Source organism: Loa loa, assembly GCF_000183805.2.
Source record: "Loa loa unplaced genomic scaffold supercont3.22, whole genome shotgun sequence".
NCBI lineage: Eukaryota > Metazoa > Nematoda > Chromadorea > Rhabditida > Onchocercidae > Loa > Loa loa.
Window position 1 is genome coordinate 406,203 of NW_018108202.1, and position 13,430 is coordinate 419,632.

Genomic DNA, 13,430 nt, shown 5'->3' on the forward strand with positions numbered 1-13,430 from the left:
CTCTCTCTTCTCTCTCCCTCTCTCTCTCTCTTTCTTTGCTCGATACTTCACTTTCAAATTACATTTTTTTTTATAAATTGATTTATAATAATCTGAATATTATTTTCCATTCATGGTTTTCCTTTTCCTCCCTTTTTTTCTCTCTTTTTTTAACGATATTTGTTGTCATTATATGCTATGTGCTATAGCATTTTTTTTTTGCTTTCCATTTAAATATGAAAATGAAATAAATTAGCATCAAATCATAAATTGCTGAAATAAAAAGGTTTATCATTTCCAACTGTAAACTATACCTCATTGATTTTAATATGAGAGTATTTGTAAACAAGTAATATTAGGTGGTTAAGAATGGATTCAAAATTACTTCGAGTTTTTCATTTCCATGAATTACTTACAAAAAGGCAACAGAGATGGTGGACCGGGAGAGGGAAGAAAGAAATAGAACTAAACTTAACTTCCTTTTACAATGAAAAAGAAAAATAATCTCCAAAGAAATATTTAATTTTCCTTTCTTTCATGTTGAAAAATGAGAAATGTTTACAAATTGATTGGGAGGTGAATTCATTCTTTAAGTATTACATACTTTCTGTTACCAGTTCCCATATTTACTCCCTCCTAAAAAACATAACATGTTTGTTATATTGATAAAGTTATCTTTTCATATCAGTCCTATGTTTTTTTTCTTCTTCCTTCAGACCTTTAACTTTTAAAGGTAAAACTAAATTAAAATTACAATTTGTTCATTTAAACTTTCAGGCTAATAGTTTTGACCTTTCTCTTTCTTCCCTTTCTTCATTTCTTTACCCTCTTTGTCAAATTTTGTGTGTATTTGGTGATTTGAAGAAATTTGTACAATGTATTATTGCTGAAAATGTGACAGTAAATTGAGCAACATAGTTGAGAAATGAGGATGGATCGGTTGAAGAAGTGGTAAAATTAACCTTGACGAGAGATTTAAGGTGAGCGGCGAGACACACTACAAAGGGTCACCTATTCTTAGCCTGCCAAATCAATTGTAATTATTTCGAAACTGATGTATTTATATTTCTTTTATTAACCACAGCGTGTCGGTCAGAAGAAAAATTTTTTCCGCCCAATCCAGGTTAATTCTAGTTTTCTGACTAGTAAATTACCATATTTCAGATTAATTTTTTGGCTTGGAAATTTACATCACGAGTGTTTTAAATCAGTTGATCATCTCTTATATAGATAAATGTTAATTTAGTTTTTGATTGGAAATTTACTTAATGGGAACATTGCATCAATTGGATGATAACAACTGAATGATTTCCTATAGACAAATGATAATTTACAATAAACATATGAGTTCAATTTCATTTACAAAATTTATAAAATAATCAATAAATAATGATTTGCATGAGCAAATATTAAGAGATATTCAAATATTTGCATATATCACAAAAAATTCTCCTGCAAATCAAGAAGGAATTTAAAGGGCCAAAGAGCAGGGATGCCAATATCATCAAAATATTATCAAACTTCAAGTGCGAATTGTCAACTTTTTGATTTTATGGCTTAAATATTTCATAAGCCATAAAGCCATGTAAATTGCTCTTGAAATCTCATAGAATTTATGTTAAAAGAAAGTTTCTGTAAATAAATTATAGCTGGTTTAACTGTTCTCATTCAATGGATAAATCCATCACTTCGTTTGAGGTGAATTTAAGGATAAATTAAAATATATAGGGATGAATTCAGGACAGATTTAAAGCTAAATCAAACCTTATACCGATGAATTCGGGATAATTCAAGAATGATTATAATAAATGGAAGGGAGATAAAAAAATAATGGCAGATGATAGTAAACAGTATGATCGAGTAGCATATCAGTGTTAGCATTATTGTAATCAGCTGGTCAAAGGTCAACCCTCAAATGACTTTGCTGAAAGGATATGGTTTAAAATGTTATTGCAGTGATAAACTAGTGAATATATCATGTTCAAAAAGCTCTTCTTGTTGCAAAACTTTTTTGATATTAAATGTCAATCCTAATTAGGTAAACTAAATTGGCAAGCGTAACGTACGATTTGAAATAACGTGGAAAGCTGATGTGTAATATTGAGATATCTTGAATATAAAAGAAATTTGTTACCGAGAAATTTCTACCGCACTAGCAACGGAAATCAAAATAACAGTAACCACAGTGAGTAAGTAATGCATCAAATCCGAATTAATTTTGGATTTTATAAATTTGAACATTTTGATATAACATATCCAAGAAGACAGAGAAAGATGTATACGGTATTGGCATGAATGCATTCATCTCTTATGGAATATTTGATAATTAGATTCTTTTGTTAAGAATTTCATGGGAAAAATTTTGAAATATTTTCTGACAATAACCAGAAAACATTTTTTCATTCATGGAATTTTTTTTCCGCATATTTGTGTCTAAAATATACTTAGAAGAAAAATAGCTTACTTTCCTTTCCAGTTCTCGGCTAAGGCCATAACTTGGCCCATGATTGGCCATGATATATTGATGATCTGGTAGCACCGGTTGTAATAATCAGATAACAGTTTCGTTCGCTCAATTTCAGCAAAACAAAACAAAAAGATTAAAAAATTTTGAGCATAAAACTCAGATTCATTAGGGTGTAGAAACGTTACGATAGTTGAAGACTAAAATAGGAAGCACATTGGAGGAGCAACGATCCCTGTGACACCAACAACCGATCATCGAAGAATGCGATCACTATAAACCACCAACCGATCGGGTTATGTAGGGAATCTGGGATGAACGAATGAATGAATAAGTGAGTGAATGAATCGGTGAATGAATGAATGAATGAATGAATGAATGAATGAATGAAAGGAAGGAAAGAAGAAAGGAAGAATAAATGAATAGAAGTCACCCCAGTCACTTGCCTTCTTCCTTCGGAGAAAGTCTAAAAACATTAAACATTACCAATGAACCAACCAACCAGTGATGATTGCGATACATGTACAACATGTCTATCTATTTATCTATCTATCTGTCTATCTATTCATCTATCTATCGATCTATCTATCTGTATGTGTACCTTTTCCAGTAACTAAACTAAAGTTTCACAAAACGGGTCAGGACGTTTAAATTTCTATAAAAATAACATTTGAATCATCTTTACAAATTGAAATTTTTTTTCAAAATCTTTCAAATTTTTCCCTAAAATTTACAAATGCTAATAGTTTCAGTTAAAATAATGTATATTAAAAGGTTTTGAAAGAAATACAGTGAAAAAAATTTTATTCATTTTTCTTTTTCATTGCTTAAATGATAATTTAGATATGTTTGCTGTGATGAAATAGTGGAGAGAAAGAGGAAGAGAGAGAGAGAGGGAGAGAGAAAGGGGGAGAGAGGGAGGAAGAGAAGAAGGGTAGATGGAATGTTTACTGTATGACCTGGATTAATTTCAGGTTTCCACCTAATTTGTTTTATACATACACCATGCAATCTTTTCAACGATGCCAATTTTCAGCACAATATGTTTATGCTCAATGTTCAAATTCTCTAAAGAAATATTTCAAGTGGATATTGCATGAAAATATTTGCATTTTAGTAATTTTTGCATGGCAATACTTTAATGTTTGATTAATGAAACAAACTAATCCCACCTGTCGCACTCAGTGATCACAAATTAAGAGGAAAAAAATCAAGAGATAAATGTATTGAGATATTAATTAATGAATATTAATTAACGAACCGTATTACGGAATATCAGTTAATAAAAGATGTTTCGTTTATGAAATGAAAAATAAAAAGTGAGAAAAATGGAAAAACCCTTCAGCGCTTATGAAACATTCAGAAATTTAACTATGATGATAAAATTTAGAAGATGACTTATGACAAATAGTTTAGGAATAATTATCCAAAAAGAAAGTAGGAGGGAGAAAGAGAGAGAGTAATTACAAGCTAGCAGAATGGGAATAATTTGTTGAAGATTTATTTCCTTGTAATCAAAATATACACAGAAATGTTTGAACGAGAAAATATGCAAACATGATTATACTTGTTGGAAAATGATATGATAAAAGTTTTCTTTGTCGTCCATTACTTGTTATCCTAGCCTTTCTTGTTCCGAGGTCATGATGTATACTAGGAAGTTAAGAGAAGATTAAATAAATCCTAGACTTTGTTGTTCCGCGGTCATGATGCATACATACTAGGAAGTTAAAATAAAGCCAAACCATGTGCTAGTTTGTGCGATGTAATCCTTGAAAATTTAAACTCTGTTGATAGCTTCCTCCAAAACAATTAATTGATGATAAAATGATTGGAAATATATACTAAGTTATGGTTGGGAAAAAATCCAGCTTTGGCATTATATTATCATTCACATCCTGGCTGAAAGGTGCCAATCTGTAAAACATAAAATGGTATTTATAAAAAGAAAAAGAAATTGCAATAATGGTAAACTGTAACGATCTGTTATTCCTTCACTATATTTCAGAGCTTAAATTCATGAATTATCTTTATGTAAAACTATGAATAGAAGGTGTTTTAGTAGTAAATCCATTGTCATGTATCTCGAAAAAATGTTGAAATTCCTTAATTTAAAGGAAAAAAATTAAATGGAATCGATACTGTCTGGTATCATCTCACATTAGATTACTCAATGAATGAGTACACTTCTCATTGGTTTTATTTACTGAAACGATTTGTCGAAATTCAAACGATGAAACATCTACTATTAGTTCTTTCGTAGCACTGCATAACTGTGACTGAGTTGTACGGATGCTATAAAATTCGACCTTTTTGAAGTGAGGAAATACTTCATTTCTTTTATATAATACAACATAGCATGATAAAGCTACAAGTTAATCAGCCAATATGATTATCTCTTTCGCATAGCATATCTTCTGATGTGTACCAGTGATAATGATATTAAATTACCATTATAATCTATTAAAAGGAAACATTTTCCTAATATTTTATTGTAACTATTCATCCATTGTCATCAGTGATGTTGATAGTTCTTGGGATAATGGCAGTCTGCGAATTTCACATTTGGTGTACCATAATGTATGGCGCAACGTCATTTGATTTCCTTTTTTTGGTATTCACAGCAATAGTTATAATACTCAAAACAGGAGTTGACGGCAAGGAAATGAAATCTGCATAAGTCACATAAATCGTAAAAATTAACAATGTCTCATTTACCTCTAACATTAAAAATCGAAAATCCATGATTTTGAAGAGTTTCTCGTACAAGATCCAATGAAGACTGTCAAACAATTTATAAATAAAATGATGCATTTATGCCTTATAATAAGTTTTTTACAGTTGATTATATAAATAGAAATAATACTCAAGAATCTGGGAAATAATGCTTCGAGGAATGACTCACAAGGACGATATACATCTTGCAGGAATTTTGATAGGAACGATTAAAGTTAGCAAATAATTATATAACACAAACGGATATTATAAGCCTGAAACGAAATAAATAAAATGTATAATATCTGCCAAACTAACCGGAACTCGAGACAGAACTGGTTTTTCTGGTCTGAAACGAGAACCAAAACATGAAATATTTCGAAAACTTCCGACATGAGAAGTGATTAACTGTCCCGATTAAGAAGAAATATGCAGCCCCTTCATCGAGCTCTTCCCAAGTTAATAATAGATTTAAAGAAAGAAGTGCAACATAGACACCAGGTTAAGCAAACTGGACAACTCAGAAGTATATAGCAATAGAAATTAAACCAGCTCCATCAACATATCAGGGATGTCTTTATCCGTAAAAAGAGCATTAAAAGCTGTATCTGCAAAATCCGCATCGAATGTGCAAGCACGGTCGCAATCGGGCATGAAATTCCCTTCGATAAACGAAACACAAATTTTGCGTGTAGCAAGATCTGGAAATATAAAATGCATGATTTTAGCAAGACTGCGTATAAATATGAAAACGTTAACTGGAACCAGTTAATCATGTCAAGAACCAAATTACTAACATAATCAGCAGAACGTCAAATCAAACAACGATGAGTCTTATAAAAAGAAAAAAAGATTTAAGAAGGTAATTCTGGTCCCAATTATTTTAATTTTCTGTAGCAAGCTTGTCAAAACCAAGAGCAGACATAAATGAACTAAAAACTGCCCAGTTTCAAGGAAAAAAAGTATTGTAAATCGAAAAATACCAAACTTCCCAAAATTTAGAAAAGGGACTTTAAAGAAAGTCGAAGTTCCCGAAATTATGATATTTTAATGCTTTGCTACATAAGTGTTTTTCCAAAATTAGTAAAGAAGAAAACAAACCATCAGAGTCCCATTTCAACATTACATCCATTCCATACATTGCTCGAGACTGTGCATTTGGGACAATCCCACGAGGAGGCTTTTCTCTGAAAAAAAAAAATTTGTGTTATGAATAATCGATTCAAAAATACTAATAGCTGTAAAAGGCAGAAATATTCCTCGTGTACCACTCTCTCATTTTTTCCTCTATTTTGGGTTGTCAGAATTTGAGAAATATTGCTGAATAACTATACTTCGATACAGTTTTAATCACATCTTTGATCACTTCATTGATTTTTCCTTGTATTTCGCTCCATTTTACAGCATACAATTTCTCCCATTGGTTGATAAAATCTTTGCAATCCATCTTAGATGAAATGGAAAACATGAATTTGCATGCAAAAATCAATTCACTATGTTATGATAGATTGAAAAACAAGAAAACTAGTCACAATGAAAAGGATCTATATCGCAATCAAATCAGTAAATGTTTCCATTCGATAGAAAGATGGGAATTTTAGAATAAAGAGACTGTAAAGAACAACAAAAACAAATTACGTTTAAAACTTTATCATCCTCCGAATAATTGAAAACTGTAAAATGAGTGTCACGGTCATCCAACTGTGAAAGCGAAAAGTCACTGAAAATCATTTAAAGTGCGTCAAGTAGGAAAAAATCACTGTGAAGAAACTGAAATGATATACACAATTCATGATAACACGCCTCATTATTTTCACCGCAAAGAATATTTAGATATAGCACGAAAGCGCATGGATTCCTGAAGAATGCTCAAAATGGCAGCTAAATAACTACTCTGCTTAAACCGCCAGTTGATTACGTATCGCTTGTTTGGACTTCTTAGCCCCCGCTCTGCAACTTAAAGTAATTTCTTGTTCGAGGCTCTCGAAGAACGCACACCATTCTTAAGGCTAAGCAACCACGAGAATGCTTAACAGTTCTTAGTCCTATACCTTGATTAGATACATTCGTCAAATCCTAAAGAAAGAAATAATTTTTAAGCAAATATTCAATTCCGAAAAACCTACTTGATTGCAAATCGTACCCAAAAATTTTTGTACAAAAACAGCTTTAGTGGGCGTAAGCAACGCAAAAATATGATATAACGCAAGTCAAATTTCACCATATTACCGTTGTCAGGTCTTCGAACGAGGACAGGTCGATGAATATATTTGCACGCAATCTTAAAAAATCAGGAAATCACTTCATATATCAGTTGGTTACATATCTGTAACTACGATTTGTAATTACTACTGAACTATAAAACCATTATGTTCGATTTATTACTTTAAATGTACCTTAGGCCCACTTTCGATAAGGCGAATAATATAAGATAAATTGTCAGTCACATGTATATCCAGACCTCGTGCAAGATTCCATGGTTTTACTATCCAGGTGTTATCCATATTCCTACATAAATTACTATTATGATAAATTGTGAAATGTAACCTACGTCCTTAGACTGCTTGAAGACATAACCATATTTCTATTAAGATGAAGCATTACGACAGCCTGCTTCTAGTCTTCTTTTTATCTTCTTTTTAGACCTTCAGTATTTGTAAAAAAGGAATAGCGCTAAGTTTTGAAATTGATACTAGTTTGTCAGAATGTCACGAAAAAAAACTGTCCTTCGGGTAGTCCGAAACTTTTAAACAAAAATTATGTTGCAGCATTGGTCAAGATCTTTCATTTGCATAGGGTACATGAAAAAAAAAAAGAAAACTGGAAAAGGAAATCGCACTTAAGTTCTCGCTGTTGATAATAAGCTACAAACTGTGGCAATTCGGTTTCAAGATTGAAAGTCGTTTCGAACCACAACGGTTGCCAATGCATCAATTTTGAATCTATCACACTGTCACGATATACTGATTGTATTGTCGCTGTTAACAGATCTTTCACTGTTAACACACTATCGTAAGGGAATTGATTCACCAAAGCTTTCGGATTTTTCTCAAACAAGTCTCTGAAATCAAAGTTTCTGCTCCTAGGAACTGATTTCGAAAAAGTCCAAACTTTGATTTATTTCTGGAGTACGAACTACAATTCGGTTATACAGTTTTTTGACGGTAGTTCTTATCCTCACTGACGCATTATTTCTACGGTCATGAAATCTTCCCATTACACCTAGATTGACCTCCAAAACCAAAATTGTAGTAAGGATTAGTATCTAAAAGTATTCGAAATAGAACAAGTGACAAATCAGAACATAACTTAAACGAAAACATTGGAACTGTTAACAGAAAATTTGAAAGCAAATTACTTGTAATCACTGAAATGCTTCCGCATCCAAATGACATTAGCATCCTCGATGCAATCAACCTTTACAATTTCAACTGTTTTCAGATTTGAAAAAAGTTGCAAGTCATCGCCAAATACATATATCTTCTTCAATGATAAATCAATGCCAGGAACAACAGTCGAAGCATTTAATGGAAAAATGTCAGGAACACGGCAACGCTAAAATATATTGAGAATAACGTAAACTATTCCACTGAAATCCTGTTTGTGAAAGCATGTGTCAACACAATCATGTCATATAAGTTTTTTCTGCATTCAACCAGATACCATATACGTATTTTTTTCGAAAATATGAAACGGCTTTACTGTGAAATGCGAATCTGGAGCAACGATATGTTCAAGCCTTGCGCCTGTTAAATCTACAGGAATCCACGGATGCATTAAAATATGACGCCATTCCGGATGAGTTCTTGTAATCATTGTGTCTACATAATCACGAGTAATGGTTCCTGCAACATCGATGCTTCATTTCTGTCGATGAACTTTAACAAAATATAGTGAATAACACATTCTTTAACCAAAAATTAATAAATTACCTTCAACTTCCACATTCTGAATAGGAAATAACAAATTGTAAGCTATATTTTCTGGCATATGAAAGATAGGTACCATTCGACAATTAGGCATGTGGCTGTGACCAATACGAACACCAAACTCATCAGGCATATACCACAACGGCATGTCGCACTCATCCGGTTCCTGAAGAAAAGGGTTAAGTCTTTAATCTAAACAAATTTTAGTAAGGTTCATCAGAAACAAGAATCATAGATTTGCTAAGAAAATCAGAGCTAAGCAACTCAGATAGAAATGGAATTTGAAACGATGCAAACTGTTGAATATCTTGAATACCTTTTCTAAAAAACGCATTGTATAGGTGTGGATATAGCGCCACATATGATGTAAAACTTCATTTATTCGATGTTCTTCCTCCGAGACGGTAGTAAGACTTCCCGACATTGGGGTACCTGTTATACTTTCCGGAAGACTACTACGACGTTCTGGAAAGAAAGATAGCAGTAGTTTTACACAAGAAAATTTGATGCGCAGGCTAAATCCTTGTCAGAACTATTCGCATAACGGTTCATATTTGTTTTGTCCTGTCACCATTTATGACCAGAAACTGAATCAATAAGCCTTTTCTCAGTGGAATCGATATGTCGCTTAGGATTAAAACCCATGAATATCACTTGATACCTACAAAAACTGCAAATGAAAAGGTTCACCTTCATAATTACTTGGTCCAGCACTATCATTAGGTCTAGCGCCATCTGATCCGGCATCACCATCACATTTACCACCAGTATGCTTTTTAAAACTGTCACTATGACTCATCGGTTTTACCATACCTTCTTCCTGATTACTAGCAGGTTGCCACTCCAATCCACTTGGGATTTGTGCTTCGTCACCACTACCACCGTAATCCGAATGACTTTCTGCTGCACTTCTTTCTTGTTCCTCAAATGAATAACTTGAAGAAACAAAGGATGCTAAACCCAGTGTATTATACATCACTTTACATGAAATATAAGATTCCAATGGTGGCTAGTTCACCAAATACCCTCTTTTTACTGGATATCAAAAGAACTTTCAGTGTACTAGTAATACAGTGAACTGTAAAAGGGACTTTAGCCCTCAAACAAATTATACTTCTGTGAAGCAGTAATCGGCTCTACCGATCATGTTACATGCAAATTGTGGCGTCCTATTCCAAAATAGCCCTACGTATACAACAAAGTAATTCAATGTACATTAGCAAACTAATATTTTTGATTTCAAAACCTGGTAATTTTTAGGAATCTTGGAAGTTCTTGGATTTTTGGTGCAGCTGGTAAGCATCTGAGCCGCACACGATTTTTTCATCATATTCGATAAGGCCGATGATGAATTTTAATCCTCTGCCTGATTTCAGACTACCAGTGACTTATTAAGTGATATGAAAAGCAAGACATCATACTTCAATATTGAAAACATTACAAATCCGATCCAAAAGACCAGGAATTTCATGCAATTGTTTTCGTACAATTTGTGGTCGAAAAGTCCATGCATGATCTATGAGAAAAATGCTGAAAAAAGCAGAAACTGAAATATAAATATATCAAATTTAAGAATAAAAATTCTGTCTTAGAATTTTTGAATTAACGATGAATCTGAAGCAGAAATAACTTTCATTGTGCAATTAATTTACCTCATCATTTAATAACTGATAACATTATAGAAAGAATAAAAGCAAAGCATTTGTATGAAATTATTCGTTACTGAACTCTCTAAATGGTTCAAGATGTGATTAAATCTCATTTACCAGTTGGGATCGTCCACTCTCAATTGTTGCAGTGCTATAACTGTGTAATGATGTTTGCCATCTTCGCTAATTTCTTCCAAAATTTGGAAGAAGTCACCCGCATCAAATATTTCGTTGACAAGTTTTTCATGTAAGCGTCGCCAGAAATGCTTCGGTACACCGGCTGCTAACAGCTGTTGTTGATGCCTCGATTCGAAACCTTCATATTTATTGTCACCATTTTTTTTTGTCCCCATTTCTCAAAATTGATTTTGTTTAAATACTTGATTGAATACCTGAGAAAAAAAAAACAAAACTGAACAAATTTGATCAGCTAACGTTCTACATGATCATTCCCCCATCATAGCAGCACAATTATAACTGATTATAGTTTAATGATAGTAACTGTCAAATGCTGTGATAGCAATTAGTGTTGTGATAATAATTAAATTGCAATGGTAGTAACTGTGTTTGTCGCGTCTTAATTAATATGATACGGCAATTAATATTTTCATGACAACTATAAAGGGACGTAAATAGTGGTATAATTTGAAAATTCGCAAATCGAAAGTTACCAACTCCTCTAAAAAACCATAAATGCGTGAAGGGACATGAAATGGTAGTTAGCCACAATAGAACGGAAAAGTAACACCAAATGCTTCCTCCATTTCTTCTTCACTTTTATCAATCTATAACAGCATTATATTTCCCCTAATATTTATCAATCTTTATGCTCTCCTTCATTGCTCCGTTCTTTTATTTACCTCCCTTAATGATCCTATTTCTGATCGAAGAAGAAAAATAACATCTATATTTACGTCCTGTTATACTTATTATGAAATATAATTTTAACTGATACCTTCTAGACATCCTTAATTACTATCATTACATTAACACTATAATCAGCACGATTGTACTATCAGATTATTATGATTAGGAAATGACCAATCTCTTCCTTTCCTTCTCTTTCTCTCCCTCTCTCTCTTTTCTCTATCCGTCCTGATGTAGTTAATCCTAAGTTTCTTTCGAATTATTCTATTTATGGACGAAGAAAAAGAGTTATTGCAATGATAACAAACAATAACAGTTTGGGCTCTGTTGACGTTAATGAGCAAATTAATCACCCTCTGAAATTTTCTCATCCAATAACTGTTCGTATTTAAGTCTGTACTATTTCTAAATTTACTTCCTTATTGATTGAAATTTCATTATTGATAGATGACAGGAAAGAATCAATAATTCTCGCTTATCGATTATTACTGGAATGTGTAAATATTGAACAAATTAATTTCAAAAATATAATTCACTTAAATATTCGCTGAATATTAATCCACGATTCCTTCTAGTATTATCGTTGCTTTAATATAATTTATAATGCAATTGTTCGAGTCAATTTCGAATTTTATTAACAAAAAGGTTATTTCAAATTCACAGACTATGTGAATCATAATTTGATTTAATTAACATTATCTGTAATACTTTAACGGTTATAGATGTATTGTTTTACGGACCAGTTTCTTAATTTGGTTTCAAATTTCGCATCAAAATTCAATTCTCCACTTTCCAACTTAGATTCAAAGTTTTCCATTTAAAATTTTAATTACGACTTCACATGTTTTTCAATTATTACCTTATAATCATTTAGTTGTAACACGCTTTCCCGCGTGTTCAGTCATCATTATACTTTTGTAAAATCGGCTGGTATGCCCTAGACAATGTTGTAAGATGATATATACTGGGATAAGCCTAGCTGATGTTGGACCTCATTGAGCAGAGATAATTAATTAGATAAGTCTGAAAAATCGCCAACTTAAAGAAGAAATGGGATAACTTGAGGACCATGTCAAGTCGCTTAAAGCCATTATCAAATTACCCGGCAAACTTGGTGATGACAGCTTATTTAGCCATTTACACATGGCAGTAATTGAAAAGGCGATAATTTGCATGGCAAAGGAGACATTACAGATCGCTGAAGCTTTGGGCCATTGCAAATTTTAGACTGAAGCCAAGAAGTGAGTGATGTGATGATAATTAGTTCACCAGATTTTTGAAAAAATTTTTAGGAATTTCGAAATTTTATGCATTGTCTAGTTTCCAGCAAAAGGATTTAGCTTAATTTCTGGAAAGTTGTTCGCATCATAATGTGAGTTGAATGAGTGATTTTAATAAAAACGAAGACATTTCCGCCATGTGAAATAGTTTTAAAACATAAAAGGAATAACAAGAAGACATGCGGTAGTTTGAAAAATAGAATGAAATAATGAAAGAAAATGATAAGTTGTTTGAAATTTTGAAATGTGTCAATCATTTAGCAAGTTTTTCTTTTTTTTTGTCACAGCATTGCCAAATAAGATATGCTCATAGAGACCGCGAAATCGCGATATTGGTAATGAATTGCCGAACGCGAAAAATATATTTTATCTTGCAGTAAAGAATAGCTTTTTTATCTTGCTTTATCTTGCAGTAAAGAATAAGGAATAGCTTTATTCCAAAAAAAAATATTCTACTGAAAATGCTTTTTCTCATCGGCACGGTAATTTTAGTTTCAATAATGTATCAATAATATAATAATATTACATGTAATAATATTTCAGATAA

At 32.3% G+C, this 13,430-nt stretch overlaps 1 protein-coding gene across 1 annotated transcript; it reads right to left on the bottom strand.

Moving 5' to 3' along the window:
- Positions 1 to 5,317: 5,317 nt before the first annotated feature.
- LOAG_08031 (hypothetical protein) lies at positions 5,318 to 11,101 on the bottom strand. Its single transcript, XM_020447597.1, has 14 exons — positions 10,854 to 11,101; positions 10,509 to 10,617; positions 9,778 to 10,009; positions 9,404 to 9,552; positions 9,091 to 9,253; positions 8,861 to 9,003; positions 8,517 to 8,713; positions 7,998 to 8,219; positions 7,555 to 7,666; positions 7,285 to 7,439; positions 6,797 to 6,878; positions 6,493 to 6,605; positions 6,260 to 6,345; positions 5,318 to 5,859 (listed from the first exon to the last, which is right to left on the bottom strand). Exons 1-14 carry the CDS (start codon positions 11,087 to 11,089, stop codon positions 5,702 to 5,704), a joined length of 2,157 nt encoding a protein of 718 aa, XP_020302189.1. The 5' UTR covers positions 11,090 to 11,101; the 3' UTR covers positions 5,318 to 5,701.
- Positions 11,102 to 13,430: the final 2,329 nt, after the last annotated feature.

Coding starts and splice junctions, on each gene's coding strand:
- LOAG_08031 (XM_020447597.1), bottom strand. CDS start 11,089: ATGGGGACAAAAAAAAATGGTGACAATAAATATGAAGGTTTCGAATCG. Junction 9,553..9,777: donor TGGACCAAGTAATTATGAAG/GTGAACCTTTTC, acceptor CTTTCTTTCCAG/AACGTCGTAGTAGTCTTCCG. Junction 8,220..8,516: donor AAGCATTTCAGTGATTACAA/GTAATTTGCTTT, acceptor CTTTGATTTCAG/AGACTTGTTTGAGAAAAATC.